Source organism: Castor canadensis, chromosome 9 (genome assembly GCF_047511655.1).
Source record: "Castor canadensis chromosome 9, mCasCan1.hap1v2, whole genome shotgun sequence".
Lineage (NCBI taxonomy): Eukaryota > Metazoa > Chordata > Mammalia > Rodentia > Castoridae > Castor > Castor canadensis.
Genome location: NC_133394.1, coordinates 90,787,781 through 90,806,678, shown reverse-complemented (window position 1 = coordinate 90,806,678; position 18,898 = coordinate 90,787,781). Strand labels below are relative to the sequence as shown.

At 37.8% G+C, this 18,898-nt stretch overlaps 1 protein-coding gene across 4 annotated transcripts in view; it reads left to right on the top strand.

Moving 5' to 3' along the window:
- Positions 1-7,752: 7,752 nt before the first annotated feature.
- Mrpl1 (mitochondrial ribosomal protein L1) overlaps positions 7,753-18,898 on the top strand; it is an 80,082-nt gene continuing 68,936 nt past the window's right edge. The window contains exons 1-2 of one of the 4 annotated variants that reach the window (XM_074041928.1): positions 7,753-7,914; positions 17,652-17,769. In XM_074041928.1, the coding sequence (XP_073898029.1) occupies positions 7,884-7,914; positions 17,652-17,769 (149 nt within the window). In that variant the 5' untranslated portion in view covers positions 7,753-7,883. Of the gene's footprint in view, positions 8,044-8,297; positions 8,433-16,616; positions 16,641-17,651; positions 17,770-18,898 lie in introns of those variants that run through there. The other 3 variants (XM_074041926.1, XM_074041927.1, XM_020161417.2) reach the window with 3 other exon arrangements.

Genomic DNA, 18,898 nt, shown 5'->3' with positions numbered 1-18,898 from the left:
TCAGGAAAAATGTGTAAAGACAATGAAGTCACTGAATTTATGGCACAATCATGACGACAGGATAGTCTTATAAAAATTATTACCTCATATATTACTTTTCTATCATTGTAACAGATACCTGAGAAACAACTTAAAGGAGGAAGAATTTATTTTAGCTCACAGTTTCAGAGGTTCAGTCCATCATGGTGGGGAGGGTTGTGGCAGAGCAGTTCCCATCATGGTAGTCAGGAATCTGACAAAGGTGAATACAGGAAAGTGTTAGGGCAAGATATAGCCCCCAGTAACCTACTTCCTCTAATAGGCCCCGCCTCCCACTTTTCACCATTTCCCAATGATGTGTCATTTTATGAACCCTCAAGGCATGAATCCATTCATTAGGTCACAGTCCTCATGATTTAATCATCTCTGGAAACACCCTCACAGTCATACCTTGAACTGATTTACTTGTCTGCTAAGCATTTCTTAATCCAATCAAGTCGACAATCAAATTAACCATCACACCTTCTAATCTACTAAATTATTTGAAAGAGGAAGCATAAATGACAAGGGAGGTTTATTCAGTGAATATAATTCAAATTCTATTTGAATTTTACAATGAATCCTGACAATGTCTTCTTATAGCCTATGAAAGATACTTAATTCTCATGCAATAAAGGATGAAGTAATATCATGGGTAACTTTATTATATTAGCAAAGTAAGACAATGATTTCATACTAATTCAATTAATAATAACTTAAGATATGGGGTATAGTGTGTCATATTTTAATTAATAACCAGGAATTAAATATTTTATATAAAAAAGTACAAGGCAAAAAAACCCTGCTAGTCCTAATCAAACAAAATTTAGGTAAATTAACACTGAATAAAACCTATCAAATTTCATACTTATTATAATAATCACCCATACTTACTTGTATTGCTGTACTATTTTTTTCATGCAGCAAATGTTCCCCAAACCAAGTGTTTCTCTGTCTTTGGGACCCCACTAAAAATTATTGGCTCTATAACTCACCTTCAAAGGCTCTCTTGCTACCACATGGCATTAGCCCTTTTTGTCCTATTTTGCTGTTTTTTGCTACTAGCTGTAGGCAAGGTGCCAGCCATGGAAGCTGTCACTATCCCAAGTATATCGAACGTTGCAGCACCTTGAATTCAAGAATTTTTCTCATGTCTTTTTTTTTTTTTACCTTAGTTCTCATAAACAAGAAGTCTTGTGCTTACAAGCCCCTCAAAAATATCACTGAATTGACTGTTTTACATATTTTTTAATCGCCTCTCCTGCTCAGAGTCCTGAGCAAAACTTTCAGAATTCCTTCCCTTTCCTACTGGTCCTGTGCTCTTCAAATGCTCTCACTCTCCTCAGGGATGAATTGCTCCTGAGAGCCAGGCAAAGGCCCTTTGAGGATATCAGACACAAGACAAGATATCCTTCAAAGGGATGCCCACAGTAACCTACTTCCTCCCACTACCTCCTAGTAATGTCATTGATTTATGAATCCACCAATGGATCAATACATTACGTCAGAGCCCTAGTGATCCAATCGCCATGCCTCAATGATTGGATCCACAAGTTAGGGATCAAGCATTCAGCACATGAGCCTTTTCAGGGACACTTCATATCCAAACCATAACATATGAGAAGAAAAATGTTAACCCAGCAGCAAAAACAGAAATATTGGCAGATGGAACAAAGTAGTTTTGACAAAGATGTGATGCCATTGTGCACAAGTGAGTACTGGAGTATTTAATCTCAACATTTTTTCAGGTAGAAATTACTAAGAAATAGTTCACAAGTTTCCAAAAAAATCCTAGAAAATTTTCCTGAAGCAGTAAAAAGGAGATGTATAGATATTAAGGAAGAGCTGATTAACCTCAAAAGCTGGAACTTGGTGAGGAACTCAGCCTCAGATGGTCCTAATCAAAAGGAAAGACTGAAAGGAGAGTAATAACAAAATGTCAAGTTCAATTCTAAGACTACAAAATAATAAAGCTGCACAATACAAAAGGGAGGAAAAGTGTCATATCCTTCCAGTTACTTATCACCTCATCTTGTGAGTTATGCACTTTCTGCTATAAAATATGTCCTTCTGAGAGTTGCTCTATAGGCATTGTTAAGTTTCTCAGGTGTGCAAAATTTTTAAAAATATATTTCCATAGTCTAGATAAATATTTCAAGCAAGTTTTACCTCCTCATACATTTGAGAGGTTAGTGTTTTGTTGGTATTTGTGATTAAATGCTTAATTATGAAGACTGAAAAATGGTGCATATGTGTTTATATGTTACTTATTTCCTTGCATATATTATGATGCCATCTGGCCATTTTTCAGTTTAAAGCATCAGCATCAAAAATATTGAATCATAGGTGCAAATTATATATAAACATCAGAGTTTGGGGGTAGTAGTAAAGCAAGAAGACGTAACAGAGGTCAGATAGACTGGTTCTCAAGTCAGAATACAACACTAAGTTTTGGTTAGTTTAAGAAACTAACTTTCTAGAACTTCAGTTTCTTCATCTATAAACTGGAAATAAAGCATACTATTATATGTAAAGTGCTTAGCACAGTGTCCATTATGAAATAGTATGTATACATGTATAATAGTGCTTAAAAACAGACTCTGGGGCCAAGCATCCTAGGTTCAAATCCTAACTTAACTAAGTAAGGAAGTTACTTAACCTCTCAGTGACTCTCCTCCTTCGTGTGTAAATGAGAATAATTACAGTGCTTATCTCACAGGGTTGTTGTGAATACTCAAAGAGTTAAAATATGTAAATCCCCTGGAAAAATGCCTGGCATATAGCAAGTGTTTAGTAAGCCCTAGCCATTCTTTTTCTTTCTTCTTCCTTCCTTCTTTACTTCTTCTTTCTACCTTCTTCCTTCTTCATCTTCCTCCTCCTCTGCCTCTTCTTCCTCATCTTCCCTTTATATTATTATGATTATGATTATTGTTGTTCTTTGAAAATTATTCTGTCCAGTATGGTAGCCACATGTGGCTATGGAACATTTGAAATGTAGGGGTTTTTTTTGTTGTTGTTTTGGGGTTTTTTTTGGCACTACTGGGTTTGAAATCGGGCTTTGAACTTGCTAGGCAGGCACTCTACCACTTGAGCCATGCCTCAAGCCCTATTCTGTGCTGGAGATAGAGTATTGCTTTTTTCCCTGGCTGGCCTCGCTAGGATAACAGACACACACCACCATGCCCAGCTTTTTCCGTTGCGATAGAGTCTTGGGAACTTTTGCTGCCTCCCAAGTAGCTAGGATTACAGGTATGAGCCCCTGGTGCCAATGAAATATAGTCTTAGTTGTGATGTGCTTCAAGTATAAAATATACTCCAAATTTCAAATGCTTTTAGAATGTAAAATATCTCAATAATTTTTGCATTGATTACACGTTGAACTTGTAACATTACAGATATATTTAGATAAATAAGTTACTAAAATTAATTTTACTGATTTCTTTTTAGTTTTTAAGCATGGTTACTAGAAAAATTTAAAAGTACTTATGTAGTTTGTATGATGTTTGTGTTGATAGTGCTATTCTAGAATGCAGAAATTTTAAAGCAAAAAGCTATGAATGTAAGCAATTTAGGAAAGCTTTATTTTCATTGAGTAATTTTTGAAGACATGTAAACCTTTCAATTTAGGTCAACCTTTTGGATAATTGTGGCATATTTTTCATCATAAATAAAAAAGTATTGATTAAAAGCAAGATTACAAAGTACTAAATGAAGCCATTAAAACTACCAAATAATTTTTCCCCATGTAGTGGTTTTTTTTTTTTTTTTTTTTGAGTTGTGGTTTTACTTTAACAGAGACATAGGCAGGGAGGAGAGTGGGGGACTCTCCACACCAAGAAATGTCTTCCTTTCTGACTCTACCATTGTAGGTATCCTCCATGTGCCGCTGAGAGAGGTCCTGGGTTTCCTTGTGCTGTGACCCACTGACTGGAGGGTCAGATGTGGACAACCCAGGAGCTAGAAATGGGAGAAAAAAATATGAAGACTTGAATATTGAAGATGACTATAAAAATTCCAGGAGAAATCTAAGAAGTTAATTGGTAGAGAAACTCTGTGAACATAAAAAAAGTAGTCAATGTGGAGAAGTCATCAGCTTGATTCTAGCTACTATTATGAACAAGAAAACTCCTCCTGGAGTAAATCTGTGTGAGAGCCCTATGTGTGAAGTCCTCATTGGCCATTCATCTGTAAATGTGCCTGGCACTACTAAGACTAGACACAAACCTGATTCTGAAATAAGCACAAAGGGAGAAGGCTATAGGAGTAAATAATACTTAAAATCCAGTTAGGTAGGCAGGCAGACAAGCAATGGAAATTCTCCCTGTTGACAGCAAACATTTATGAAGCTGAAACCAATACATAGAATAGCATTTTCTGCATAGAGTTGGAAAAGATAGGAATGGCTAATTCTGGTTTTAGAAGCATTTCTACCACATGGGGAACATTTATAGCTCATTTTATATTAAGCATAAAATTATTAAACAACTCCTCCCCGAGTTAATGGTAGGTATGGATGCAAATGTTTCAAGGTATTGCATAGAAAGTGGTTTTAAATGTATGGTAACTAGGCTAGTACATCAGGGTCACCTGAGAACCTATTGTAAATACAAATCCACAAATTCCAGACCAGTGGATCAGAAACTCTTGGGGTGGAATTTACCAATTTGATTTTAATAAGCCCTCTGTGTGATTCTGATGTATAAGACTGAGATAGAAATGTTTTAAGTGTTCCCTATTTTTATATAATAGGAGGATTTATTTTCAGTTTGAACCCCAAATAGGAAGTCATTCTTCTAAGAACAAAGGAGTTTCCAACTCAACTGGAAGATGCTTAAAGAAGTTAGAGAACAGAGATGAATACAACTGCAAGGCTAAGTGCATATTTAGCAGCTTTTCCTAGGGAAGTTAGCCAAGCAGGCCAGCGGCTGGCATTTTGCCAAAACTCCTAGACAGCCTAAACCTTCCTAGAAATCAACTGGGAAAAGTTGTATTTTTAAAGGGAATTCTGAGGACATACATAAACACAGACTGAAGGCTTTCTGCAAATACTAGTAAAAGTTCTGTTATAAAGTGACACCCTAGCATATATGGGGACAAGAACAGCTGGATCATGTTCATAAATAAGCAGATATTTCATTTTGTCTCTCTGATTAAGAGCTGTCACCAGTTTTTTAATAATGACATTTAATATTAAATGTGTACTTTGTGATAGGCACTAAAGTAATTCTGTCAATTATATCATTCTTAGCCCATATCACACATGAAGAAGCAGAGACCCAGAAAGGTATAGTAACTTGCCTCACATCACACAAGCAGGAGGAGATGATACTGGGATTCAAATCCAGACAATTTGGCTGCAGAGTATCTCCACTTAACCAGAATGTCCCACTGGCTCTCTTCATTAAGAGGAACCTCATTATGTTTCAAATATTTAGGGCCTTGGAATTGCCATTTCAGTTATGGAGTTTTGTAGTTTTTCATTAAGACATTTTACAGTTTTCATAAAGCCTCAAGCTAAATAACCTTTATATGTATTGCTATGTATATATATATACATATATACGTATATGTGTAGAGAAGGTTTATACACTCTAATATATATACATATATATGTATATATATATTTATTCTGTATCTTACCTAATGCCATTAAATGCTGGTGACCAAACAGGCCAATCAGGCAAGTTTTATCTATACTGGTATTTCTATAGGTACACTACACACTACGATGAGTCCTAATACTGAATATATATATTCTCCTGTTAGAACAAGAGATATAAAGAGGTCTGCAGGTGGGGGCCAATGGATCTTAGCCATGGAAAGGGAAGGAGTAAGTCTAAGAACAGACACTCCTAACCTAGGTGTTTACTTTCTTCGAAGTAGACTAGGCAAACTTCATTTCTTCAAATTAGTTTTAAGTATCATGAGAGATGACTGTCAGTTTTATTTTTTCACACATCTATGTATAGCCAAGTACACTGTTCAACAAATGGCACATGTTCATATGTGCGTGAGAAAAAGAAAGGATGGGAGGCAAGAAGGACAAGAGAGAAAAATGTCATGAAGATAGATTCAAGTTCTTTAAATTTTTTGCTTAACAGTCACAAGTGATTGTGGAGGTTTTGAAGTTAACTCCTGAGTGTTAACAGGAGAAGGCAATAAATCTTATTCTTCATGTACTGAGTACTATATATAAATACGAAATAAAGTATCTGGGGAATTCCTGCTTTGATCCAGTCTGTCTTCTGTGGGCAACTTCATGACAGCAAGTTAATTTTGCAGGCTTGCCATTCTAATTGGACCACTAATTCATGTATGCATACATTCATTTATTCAACATTTATTGCAAGTCTCCTATGTAGCTGATACTATGCAATATGTACTGGGGTTACAAAAATGAATGACATGATTCTGCCAGCAAGTGCTCAGACTGGTGGGAAAAACAGATACATTGTGATGGTGCACAAAAAAATACTGAATGGTACAATTTAGACTTGTGAATTGTATGGTATATAAATTATAACTCAAATTGTTTAAAACAAACAAGCAAACAAAACAGATTATAACTTCTGGATACTATATAAAAGCAGGAAGAGATGATAACTCAGCCTCTGAAGTAAGGTAGGAGGCTACAATAAAGCCTGACTTGAAATCTTAAAGAAATAAAAAAATTACCTTGTAATGTGGAACAAGATATTTCAAGCAGAGGCGACAGAATGAACAAAGTGATGGAGGTGAGAAACCTTGTGTGTGTGATGTACTGTATGGTGTATTGTGTGTGTGCTGTGCATTTGGTGTGGGTATGTTGTGTGTGTTGTATGCATGTGTGTTGTGTGTGGTGTGTAGTGTATATGTGGTGTGTGTAGGTGTTGTGTGTTCGGTGTCTGTGTGCTGTGTGGTGTATTGTGTGTTTGGTATGTGTTGTGTGTGGTGTGCCTGTCTCAAGACGGATGTGGGCCTGGGAGGCAGGCAGAGGCCATTCTGAGGCTTTAGAGATGGCCAATCACTGAAGGATTGTATTTAAACTGGGAAGTGAAGTAATCTGCTGTCAGATTTGCTCTAAAGAAACCAGGGCAGCTGTGACGTAATGAAAAGGACATTCAATTTTATTTTTTGTCGGATTAACGTGTGTGTGTGTGTGTGTGTCAGATATGCCGTTTTAAAAGCAGACATATTACATAAACGTCAGGCACAGTATTATTTATTCAATTGATCTAATGGCACAGCTTGCTAGCAGGGGAGAATTAAGGCAGATTAATGTGAGATTAACATAAACTACGGCTGACCTCTCATTGAGTTAAAGTGTGTTCTTCTGAGTAGGACGCCTCCCCCTTGGGTGAAAAGCACGGAGTTTTTCTGTCTTTCTCTTTGGGGCTGGGATGGAACCCGGGGCCTTGCGAACACCACCAGGCCAGCCTAGTGGGTTTTCAAAACTTCTTTACAGGGCTGGAAATGTGGCGGAGGGGGCTGGGGTGCTCTTCGCGTTTTGGAGGTTTCAGGTTGGGTCCTAGATTCCCTCAGAATCGACTAAAATTATCGTTCTAGGAACATGCGCGGTATCAAAAAGAAAAAAAAAAAGGCAAGGAATAAAATAATTACAGTATCTCCAACACGACGGTATTTTCCTGAAGGTGCTTTAACTGTTGACCCGGAAACAGGAAACAAACGGCCCTAGGCAACACCTAGAATTGACTGTAACGCCGCCACGCCGGCACTTAAACCCATTTAGGTCTCCGCCCTGTTCCTCTTCCTCTTGCTCCTTTAATCCCCTTCCCCCTTCGCCAATTCCGGAACGGAACCCTTCTTTCATTCTCCCCCGTTGAGACGTAGGACCAATTTCGTCAACGCAACCCGGGCTGGTCAACATGGCGGCCACCGTGAGATGCGTGGGTAGAGGTGAGGCAGCGGCTTGTCTCGCGGGAATAATGGCTCCGGCGCGGTCTCCTGCTCCTGCAGAGCGCGCCAGTCTCCCCAGGCATAGGGCTCTAGGTGCTCGAAATACCTCGTGCTCTTTCTGGGCTCCAGGTAATCTGGAAGGTCATTACGACTTAAAAGCGACCTTATCAGAGGTGACACTCCTTTCTGGAGCCGAACCGAGGGTGAAGTGGGAGGGGGATGTACGCTGACATCCCTCCAGCCACCGCCAGGACGGCAAGCACTGGGCTGTATCTCTCGTACTGGGTGTGTGGGAAGGAGCTGGGTGGAGTTGCATAGGAGCAGTAAATTCTGGTAAATGAGAGGTGGTGTGCTCAGGTGACTTACGTCTGTGAACTTCATCAAAGTGCTTCTGGGTGCTTTCTGAATATATCGTTGCAGGCGATTCCAGTTTTTAAATTTCCAGACGTTATCTAATTTGGATTAACATCATATGGAGGCTAATTCTGAAGTATTTCTTGGAGTACCTCATTTCAGCAGTGAGCAAAGTCCATTTTGTTAGCTAGAATGACAGTCCTTTTTAGTACAGTGGTTTTGTTTGTTTGCTTGCTTTTGAAGCACAGTGATACATTCTTATTAAGGCAGGTCTTTTGGTGGCGGCAACGGCCAACATCAGCTCCGTTTTGCAGGTGAAAAACCTGATCCTATTGAGTATGACCCTAAATTCATAAAACTAGTAAGTGGCAGGGAAAAAACTGAAGCCTACACTAGGCCAGTGATTTTTTACTTTTATTTTGCAGTGCTGAGCGTCAAACCCAGGGCTTCACACATGCTAGGCAAGCACTCTAACAAACTGTCACCTTCCTCCCACTTTGTTTAAATACTGTATTAGAGGTTTTTTTGCTTGTTTGTTTCTGTTTTTCCTGTGAGCTTCTCACAGGAAAGCTCAGTGTCAAGATTAGCATCCTTTATTTGGTGTAGTTGTTCAAAAGTTAGGGTGACAACCACCCCAATGACTACTAATTGAGCAAACCAAATGTTTATTATTACTGAAAAGAAATCGATAGCATTACTTTTGTGTATGACAAATCACGTTTTATTAGACAAACCCAAAGAAACTCAAAAGAGAGTTGGAGGTCTTGCTACATTTCCTTCTCTTAGGTTCCAGGATACCTCTGTTTTAATTTTCTTACTATTTCACCTGTCATTCCTTCTCATATTAGTTGGCTGGTTCTTCATCCTCTCCCTGGTCTCTTTCCTTGGAGTGCCACAGGAGTCAGGATTCCATCCTTCATTCTCTTCTCTTTATCCAAAGTCATTCTTTTGGGGTAAATTTACTCTTTTAGTGATCTCATCCAAGTTTTGTGGCTTTGATTATTTCTTTTTCTTTTGCTAGGATTACAGTTGTGAGCCACCGGTGCCTGGCTATTGTCTTTATAAACTTAATAGCTGTAAAATTTTTACTGACAGTTGAGATCTCTTTCCCGAAGTTTAGAGTCTTATACTCATCTGGATATTGTAGATTTACACTTGGATAGTTTATGGGCACTTCATACTTCATTTTAACCTGTCCCTTTCTCATCTCATTTGATTCTGTCCTTTCATTTGTTTAGGCTGTAACCTAGAGTATCTATGACTCCTTGCACTTCACAGTAAGTAGTTGGCAAATTCTCTTGGCTTTACACTCAAATTAATTCAGACTCTCGACTTCTCCCAGTAACACTGCAACTGTCTTGTTCTAAGCAACCACCATTTCTCACCTAGATTTTTCAATAGTTTCTCTGAATAAGTGGTACATTGGTCCTTTAAGAACTTAAGTCATATTACCTCTATGCTCGGAACTCTGCAAAACCTCCCTAAAGTTCTTACAGTGGCTTACAGCTGTATTGTCCATTTTATTAATCACTATTGAGCACTTCAAATGTGACTAGTACAAATTTAGTGATTCAGTACACAGATAATTTTCCTGCTTTTCTACCTCCCCCTCCTGCTCTCTTTCTTTCCTTCTTTCTTGCTTTTTTCTCCTTTTTTGGTGCTGGGGCTTGAACCCATGCCCTCATGCGTGTGAAGCACATGTTCTACCACAAAGCTATACCCCTAGCTGTAGATGTTTTCTTCAATGTGTATTTTTATTTGCATTTATTTTATGCTGTATTTATTCTTTTTCATAAGTTTTTGTTTCTTCATTTTTTCTGGGATGTCTTTTTCTTCTGTGCAAGGAACAAGTTATCTGGCTTAGGAATAATTTGTTCCTTTTCAGTAGCAGTTACTGGCTTAGGAACAGTTTGTTTCTCTTCAGTGAGGATCATTTCAATGCAGCAGGGGGACTCATGTATGCATTAATCTGGTCATGAGCTTTGTAGGCTCATCCTGGGCGCTGTGTTCACCTGGATGTGTTCAATGGTCAGAGAATCTACACCTAAACCCTTAAGTTCAGCACTACTCTCTGCACTTTTAAGCATGTTCAGCAAAAACAGCCCCACTGTTTGGCCTGGACATACCTACCAACTCCACTATTCTAGAATTCTAATGCTAGAATGGTACACATTGCTTTTTGTTTTTCTTTATTAAAGTTGATTCTTAAATGTACAATAGACTCCAAGACAAAACTTCATTCTAGCTATAGGTGGTAAAAGATGTTATGACTGGAAATCCAGATGTTTGCATAGGAATGGAATCAGGGTCACCATCATCTCAGGCACAATGAGCAGCTGACTTTTTGCCAGCTTTCTTAATTTCACTTGTGGCCAGGGGCCCCTTCCCTGTGTCCTTCGCTTTTAGCTCCAAGTTTCTTCTGTTCCTCTTTTTTGTTTCTGCTTGAAAGCCTGGTCTTACTCATCCGTGTCCTTGGCCTGCTTCTGTTTTAGGGGCTGTTTCTTGCCATCTTTATAGCCCAACATGGTGCCTGCCACCCCTTCCCCAAACACTGATCCTCCACACATTGCTTCTTATAGAAACCTGGTGGCATTTCAGATATGCATACCCTCAATTGCCTTGTCAGTTTTCTGGGTCTTCTTAAGATTTGAAGATTTGAACCTCTTGTTTTCATGACTTTGTGAGGTTTTCTTGGTCAAGGGAGTAGTGAATCATTTTCACAGATAATCTCAGGATGCTTACAGAAAGAGCTACATTTTTTGTTTATAATCAACATATAATAACTGCACATACAGTAGACTCTTGGTATATATGAGTATATGTTTCCAAGGAGACCACCATTGAGGAAAAATTGCAAATGCTTAGGATGCATAGAGTTCAGTACCCTAAAATTACTCAAATTTCCCTATATGGTTTGTATAGTCGGTCTGAACATACATAACTTGGAACCTCATGGAGTGGGCTACATTAACTGCCACAAAATTTATTGTTGTACGCATTAATACTGTCACCAAAAACTAGATCTTATTTCATGCTCTTTATCTCAAATACTGCAGATGCTTGATTCATTTTTCCCATAACACTGTCCAACTTCTGCTAAAAATGTGCTGCCTTTCAACAAATCTAAAATTTTCACTTTATCATTAACATTAAGCACATTAACTTTTACGTTGCCTTGGGGGCACCATTTGCTTTGTTGGGAAGGCATACTTTCACAAAATTAAGGACAGGGAAACACGCAGCAGATCACACAATGATCCAAATAACTGCTGATAACATGGAACTGACTTGAGTGCTCCACATTAACTGAGCTGTGTAATGCATGCGGAATTTATAATTTTTGTTTTTGAAATTTCTATTTATTTAATTTTTTGACTGCACTTGGTCAAAACCATGTGTAATATATCTGTGAATAAGATGGGCTTACTCTGTGGGTTACAGTGTGACATTTCAATACATGTATACGTGTAATGATTAGATCAGGGTAATTGGCATATCAGTCACCTCAAACATTATTTCTTTGTGCTGGGAATACTGAAAATCCTTTCTTTGTCTCTCTCTCTCTCTTTTTCTTTTTGGTTCATTTGTTTGCTTTCAAGGTGGTCCCACTATGTATCCTAGGCTGGCCTGAAGTCAACATCTTCCTGCCTCAGTCTCCTGAATGCTGCGCTTACAGGAGTAGATCACCACACGTGGCCTTCAAAATTCTTTCTCCTACCTGTTTTGAAATATATAATTTTTTTTTGTCAACTATAATTGTTGTACTATAGAACATTTAGTTTTTCCTTGTGTTCAGCTGTACTCTATGAATTAATCATCCTTTCTCCTCATCCTTTTGAGCTTCTGACAACCATTATTCTACTCTCAGCTTCTATGACATCAACTTAGTTCCCACATGTAAGTGAAAACATGCAGAAAAACACATTGAATTTTGAAGGCTTACTACAAAAAATTTTTGAAATGATAATACTTTGGGACATTAGCTACAATAAAATATATTAATGTTTATAATTATTTTTATTTGTTGGTACTGGGTTTTGAACTCAGAGCCTTGTACTTGCTAGGCAGGCACTCTGCTACTGAGCCATGTCTGCAGCCCTAATATTTATTAGTAATTTCTCTGCTTGTTTTTTGCCATTTTTGTTGTGACTCTTAGAAAATTTAAAATACATGTGCTTCACTTTATACTTCTGTTCAACAACACTGGTCTATAGTCTTCCATGTCATCTGGTGGCTGCCTTCTCCACATACAGCTTACTCTCTGACCTGTTCTGTAATTAACCTCCCCTACCTTCACTTTGCTGGGGCCTCACTGGCCTCCTTGTTTCATAAACACACCATGAACACTCCTGCCTTGGGCTCTTTGACCTGGAACACTTTTGTAGATATTTGCACTGTTAGCTTTCTCATTTCTTTCAAGTCTTTGGTCATATATCTCTGTTGGTTTTTGTTTGGGACTTGGTCTGGCTATGTTGCCCAGACTGGCCTTGAATTTCTCATTCTCTTGCATTAGCTGCTTGAGTAGCCAGGATTATAGGTGTGTGCCTTTACACCCAGTAAATATCATCCTTTTTTTAAGGGGTGGGGGTGATTATTGGGTTTAAACTCAGGGAATTATACTTGGCTATATCATTTGAGCCATGTCTCCAAACCTTTTGTCTTCAGTTATTTTTCAGAAAGGGTCTGTGCTTTTTGCCCAGGCTGACCTCACACCGTGAACCTATCTCCACCTCTCAAGTAGCTAGGATTATAAGCATTAGTCACTAGCCTGGCCCTAAATGTCACATTTTTTTTTGGTGGTAGTGAGGTCTGAACTCAAGGCCTCATACTTGCTAGACAGGCACTCTTAACACTAGAGCCACTTTACCAGCCCACTGAATGTCACCTTTTTAATGAGGCCTACCTTAATTACTTTACTTGAAATTGCAAACCACTTTCTCTCTGATTCAAATCTTTTTTTAAATCCTAAAATCCCTCCATATGTATTTTCTGATACTGTCTCTTCCTCCCTCCCCCCCTTCCCCCCAGCTAGAACATAAGCTCACTGAGGCTAAGGGCCTTTTGTTTTCTTCACTGATGCATCTTAAAGCAGTGCTAGCACATATTTTGTTGGTACCTTCATTGTTGAATGAATGAATCATCAAAAAATGTCCCCTTGCCCCATCAAGTGACAACAGCTTTGTTTGGCCTTATACCATATCCCTATGGTTCATGGTGCTCCTAAAAATCTACTTTCTCTGCCTGCTTGCGCTTGTTTGTGCTTAGCTTTCAAGTAGTTCTATTTTAGAACACCCTCACCCCAACTGCCTGTTGTACTGGGAAGAACCCAAATGAATGCCTGGAAATACAATGGGGAGGAGGAACCTTCACAAAGACATAACCAAAGAATTGGGAAATTTTATAAATACCCATTTTTAAGACTCAAAAGCTAATTCCTAATACAAGTTCTGCATTATAATAATGCTGCAGTTATCAGAGTTGAAATTTCCGCAGATAGAGGTTTGAAATTCAGTCATATTTATTTCATTTATTTATTTTGGCTTTTTGAGATAAGGTCTCACTATGTAGCCCAGGCTGCTGGCTTTGAACTCCTTCCTGATCCTCCTGCCAAGTGTTGGAATAATAGGCATGTGCAGTCACATATTTTGATAAGCACAAATTGTATGGGAATTGGGGTGCAACCTCATTCTGGTTATTCTTTTGTCCTCTCTGGTCAAAAGTGCAATATTCTTGACTGAGTTTCTGTCAATAGCATTTCCTGCCTTGCTCCTAGGTGCTTGGTTTAGTGCTCTGCCTAGCATTAGCTCTGTGCTCCTAATCCTGGTAAAAGAGAGTAATTGTTTATAGTAGGAAGCAGGAACACTTTCTATAAAGAGCTAAATAGTAAATACTTTAGGTTGATAAGCCATAGATCTCCATTGCAGCTACTCAACTTTGCCACTATAGCATGAAAGCAGCCATGGACAGTAATGTAAACAAATGAGCTAGCTGTATTTCAGTAAAATTTTATGAACACATATACCATGCACACATACGTACACAATGCCCTCCTCCCCATGTGTTGTAATGAATAATATTTAAAGTAATTTGAGTGCAGGTTTTGCTCTAATTTGTTCATTCATTCAACAGGTATTTATTGAGTCTCCATTTGCCAAATATTGAGGTGGGCATTAGGAATAAATGGGGAATAAGCTGTACACATTTCCTCCTCATGGTACTTTCCTTCTATTGAGGCATTAATTGAACAGTTATTTCTTTAATTACAAATGCTCTTACTGCTGAGAAGGAACTGTATGAGCTGTTGTAAGAGTGTATATGAGAGACCTAATTTGTTGTGAGTATTCAGGGAAGAGTTGTTTGAAGTACTGTTTAAGTAGATTCCCTGAAAGATGACTAGATTACAGTGAATGAGCCATGTGAAGGAAAAGTAATAGCAAGAAGGAAGGAGGATTATATATGAAAATCCTAAGGAGGCAAAAGAACAAGGTGTGCTAGGTAACTAAAGGGAGGTGAGTGTATTTGAAGTACGGTGTACATATGGGAGAGTGGTGTTAGGTGAAGCTCACTAGACAGGTTAGAAGTAGTTCATGGAGTACTTTGGTAAGAATTTACTATGTTCAAAGAGCCAGGTGAAGCCATCCAAGTGATTTAAGGACATAATGTAATGTTCATTTAAAAATGTTCCTTAAGTTTTAAATGATAGAATAGAAAAGAAGAGGCGGAAGAGAAATAGAGAGGGTCAAAAGTAGAAGACAGAATAGTTTGGAGACTGTTACAGTAATTCAGGTGGTAGATGATGGTGGCCAGGTGGGTGGTGGTTGTAGGGGAAAGCAAAGACTAGATGGAAAAAATCTCCTAGACAGAGTAAAGATGATTTCTCTTTACTCTGAGGAAAGAAAGCAGTTTAGGACTGATCCCTGGGGACACTGACCTTTCTGTATCAATTAAAAGAGAATAAGTTAACAAGGGAGAAGGAGTAGTTTCCATCTCCTTTCAATGCACAGTAGGAGGGGCTTTAGAGGATAAGTGTAGATTCATGCAGGTTCAGGATAGCTGAAGCTCTGAGGGCTATTTTCTCTGAAGTGGCTAGTAAGGTCATCTGCCAAGAGTGAATGAGTATAATAATATAGCCAGACACATTGACTACAGAGAAATTGAAAATACAGATATCTGGTTTAGTTGTGTTACTTGGTGATATTTTTGTAGTTTGGTTTCCTGTAGACTGTAGCAGTTTGATAGATTTCTGTTGAATATTTAAATTTCTGATTCTCACTACTGGTACGGTTCTGCCACTTGCTTCTTTTGTCTCTACATTATGTTTGTGAAACTCACCTGTGTAACACAGCTTATTCTATACAGTTGTGCAGCTTTCTATTTTAGGAATATATCACAATATATTATCTAGTTCATTGTAGATAAATATTTGCATTCTTTTCTGCAGGTTTTTTTTTTTTTTCTTTTTCTTTTGTACGGGGCTGGGGTTTGAACCCAAGGGCTTTGCACTTGCAAAGCAGGTGCTCTAGCACTTGAGTCACACCTCCAGTCCATTTTACTCTGGTTAGTTTGGAGATGGAGTCTCAGGAACTGTTTGCCTGGGCAGGCCCTATCTAAGCCTCCCAGGTAGCTAGGATTACAGACATGAGCCATTGGTGCCTGGCTGATTGAGAAAATTTTATGAAAAAATATTTAGCCACACTGAACCTGGTGATGTGGTTGTTTTTACATGCTGGTGTAATCTTTATTTGGTTGTAGACTATAACAAGTGTGCTGACAACTCTTTTTTTTTTTTTTTCCATATGTGCATACAATGTTTGGGTCATTTCTCCCCCCTTCTGACCACCCTTTAAGTAGCACTGATGTAAGATATTTTAATTGTATTTTAAGCTTATCTTTATATGATTACTAATGAGGTTGTACATCTTTTAATGTATTTAGGCATCATTTGTGTTTTCTTTTTTCAGTTCAAAGCTTCTTAATCTCTTTTGTTCATTTTTCAGTTGGATTGATCTTACATATTAAAGATATTAATCGTTTGTTAACTATACACGTTGACAATATCTACAAGTTTTTGGCTTATCACTTTATCTAAAATATATTCAGTTGGTCTTGTTTATGAAATTATTCCTTCTCCAAAGGTCATAAAGATATTTTCCTTAAAATATCTTCCTTAAAATATCTTTCCCTGAAAGTCTTTCAAGTCTTGTCATTCACATGTACGTCTTTAATCTGTCTGGGTTTGATATTTTATAGTGTGGGATGCAAACGTGGTAGTGGGGTCCAAATGTACCCTTTTCCCATCGGTTCTCATTTATCCAGCACAGAGTAGTTACTTCTTTGCACAGTGATTTGAGATGACATCTGTCTTATTTCAGGTATCCACGTATGCCTGGCTCTATTGCTATGCCATTTGAGTCATTTGTTGCTCACTATATTTGTGCCACTAACAAAGTGTGAATTTCCCATAGCTTTATAATATTTCTTTTTTTTTTTTTTTTTTGGTGGTAACTAGGGTTTGAACTCAGGGCCACATGCTCACTAGACAGGCACTTACCACTTGAGCAACAACCCAGACCTTTTTTGTTCTTATTTTTCAGATAAGGTCTCACAGTTTTGCCCAGTTTCTGACCTTGATCAGTTATCCTCTGACCTATGCCTCCTGTATATCTCGGATTATAGACGTGCCCTACCACGAGTGGCCTGTTTGTTGAGAAGGGATCTTACTAACTTTTTGCCCAGGCTGGCTTCAAACCACGATTGTTCAGATTTTCTCCTGAGTAGCTTGAATTACAGGTCTGTGCCATGATAGCAGACCCTTATAAATCTTGATCTCTCATAGGGCAAGTCCCCATCTTTGTTCTGATCTTTAGAAGAACTTGGAGAACTTTGTAAATATATTCTATGTTAAAAAATGATTAACTAAAATGTAAATTAGGGCTGGAGGCATGGCTCAAACGGTAGAGCACCTTCTAGCACGTGTGAAACCAAGAGTTTAAACTCTAGTACTGCAAAAAAAAATTAAATTATTTTAAAATTTCAGGAGTGCACATACATATTCCCTAGTAATACTCTACTGAGTCTGAATTGTTCAAATATTGAATGTGCTTACTTACATTTAGTTTCTAAAAGTGTGGTTTCTGTGATTATAGTTTTTTTTTTGGGGGGTTTGTTTGTGGTATTGGGGATGGAATCCAGTGCCTTGCATATGCTAGGCAAATACTCTTAATACTAAGGTACATCCCTAGCCCCACTAACTATTCTTTTTAAAGAATGTTTAAGAATCACAAAATAGTCACTGTTTTTGTTTTGAAAAATACTGATTTTTAGAATGTAAAACATGAATGAATGATTATTTAATGTTAATGTTTTATGATTTTCCTTTCAAGTCTTGATGAATCATCAAAGACATAGTCTTTCCAAGATGGTTTATCAGATGTCACCGTATTCTTGTTCTGTAAACATTCTGGTACCCAACAGAAATTTTGCTGCTGCTGCTGCTACAAAGTAAGTAATTTTTAAAGTTATTATTTCATTTGCTGTTACTTAAAATTTTGATTAAAAGTTATGTTTAGTTCCTTACACAGGGGCATATAGTTGTAAAAGTTTACTATCTCTGCTTCTTTGATGTTATAGTCCTGAAGGAAAGGTAAGACTGATTATAAGAATACTTAGTATTTATTGAATATTGACACTATTAACTAACTTAATCCCCACAGTAACCCTATGGGGAAAGTTCTTCTATTGTGTGCATTTTATAGAGAAGAAAATCTCAGGCACTGATAGGTTATGTAATTATCTTGAAGTCAGAGAGCTAGTACATGTTGGAACAAGAACTTGAACTCACGGAGTTTATTCTGGAACCTAGATTTTTTTCAAGTATGCTTTCATTGCATTTTTTTGAACAGAATCCACTGTTACAGCTAATGAATTTTAATTAAGGTGTACTTTGTGTGTACAAGTCTATAGTTTCTTCTCTTTACATTTTTTCCTCTTAGTTGCTTTTTATAATTAGGTATTACAGGATTACCAGTACTGAGTTACAGTGGAATTTCAGATTTTCAAAATCTATGTTCGTGTGTGTGTATATGTATGTGTATGTATAGGTGTACATACCAATTTCTATTGTTTCATGTAGGGAGTGAACATGCAGGAACCTAAAGGAATGAAATTTGTTCTCCCAACTTTTAATTTCCAAGAAATACTAGAATTAGAGTTCAATTCTTTTCTCCACTGATTCTGCCACCACCTTGTTAAACTGAATGATGGTATGATAGCTCAGTTGCATATTGCTTTGCTCTCTATTGAGAGAAGGAACTGAAAGGCAGATGTTGGCTAAACTCTCAAGCTCCAATCTTGTACCATCTGGTTGTAGGGCATAGCACTAATTGGTTTTTTCCCCAAGTGGCACTGATGTTAATGAAGTGTAGAAACAGAGAGATAGTTAGCATCATCCTTTTCTTAATGTCTTCCTCCTTATTGTCACCATTTTCGTGGTTGAAGAAGTGTCTCAGAGAGTTATAATAAGATGCTAGGAGCTGTAGAATATTAATAGTTAAATTTATAGAATGCTTACTATGTACTAAATACTATATGAAGCATATTTCATATATTGGTTCAGTGAATCTTCACAACT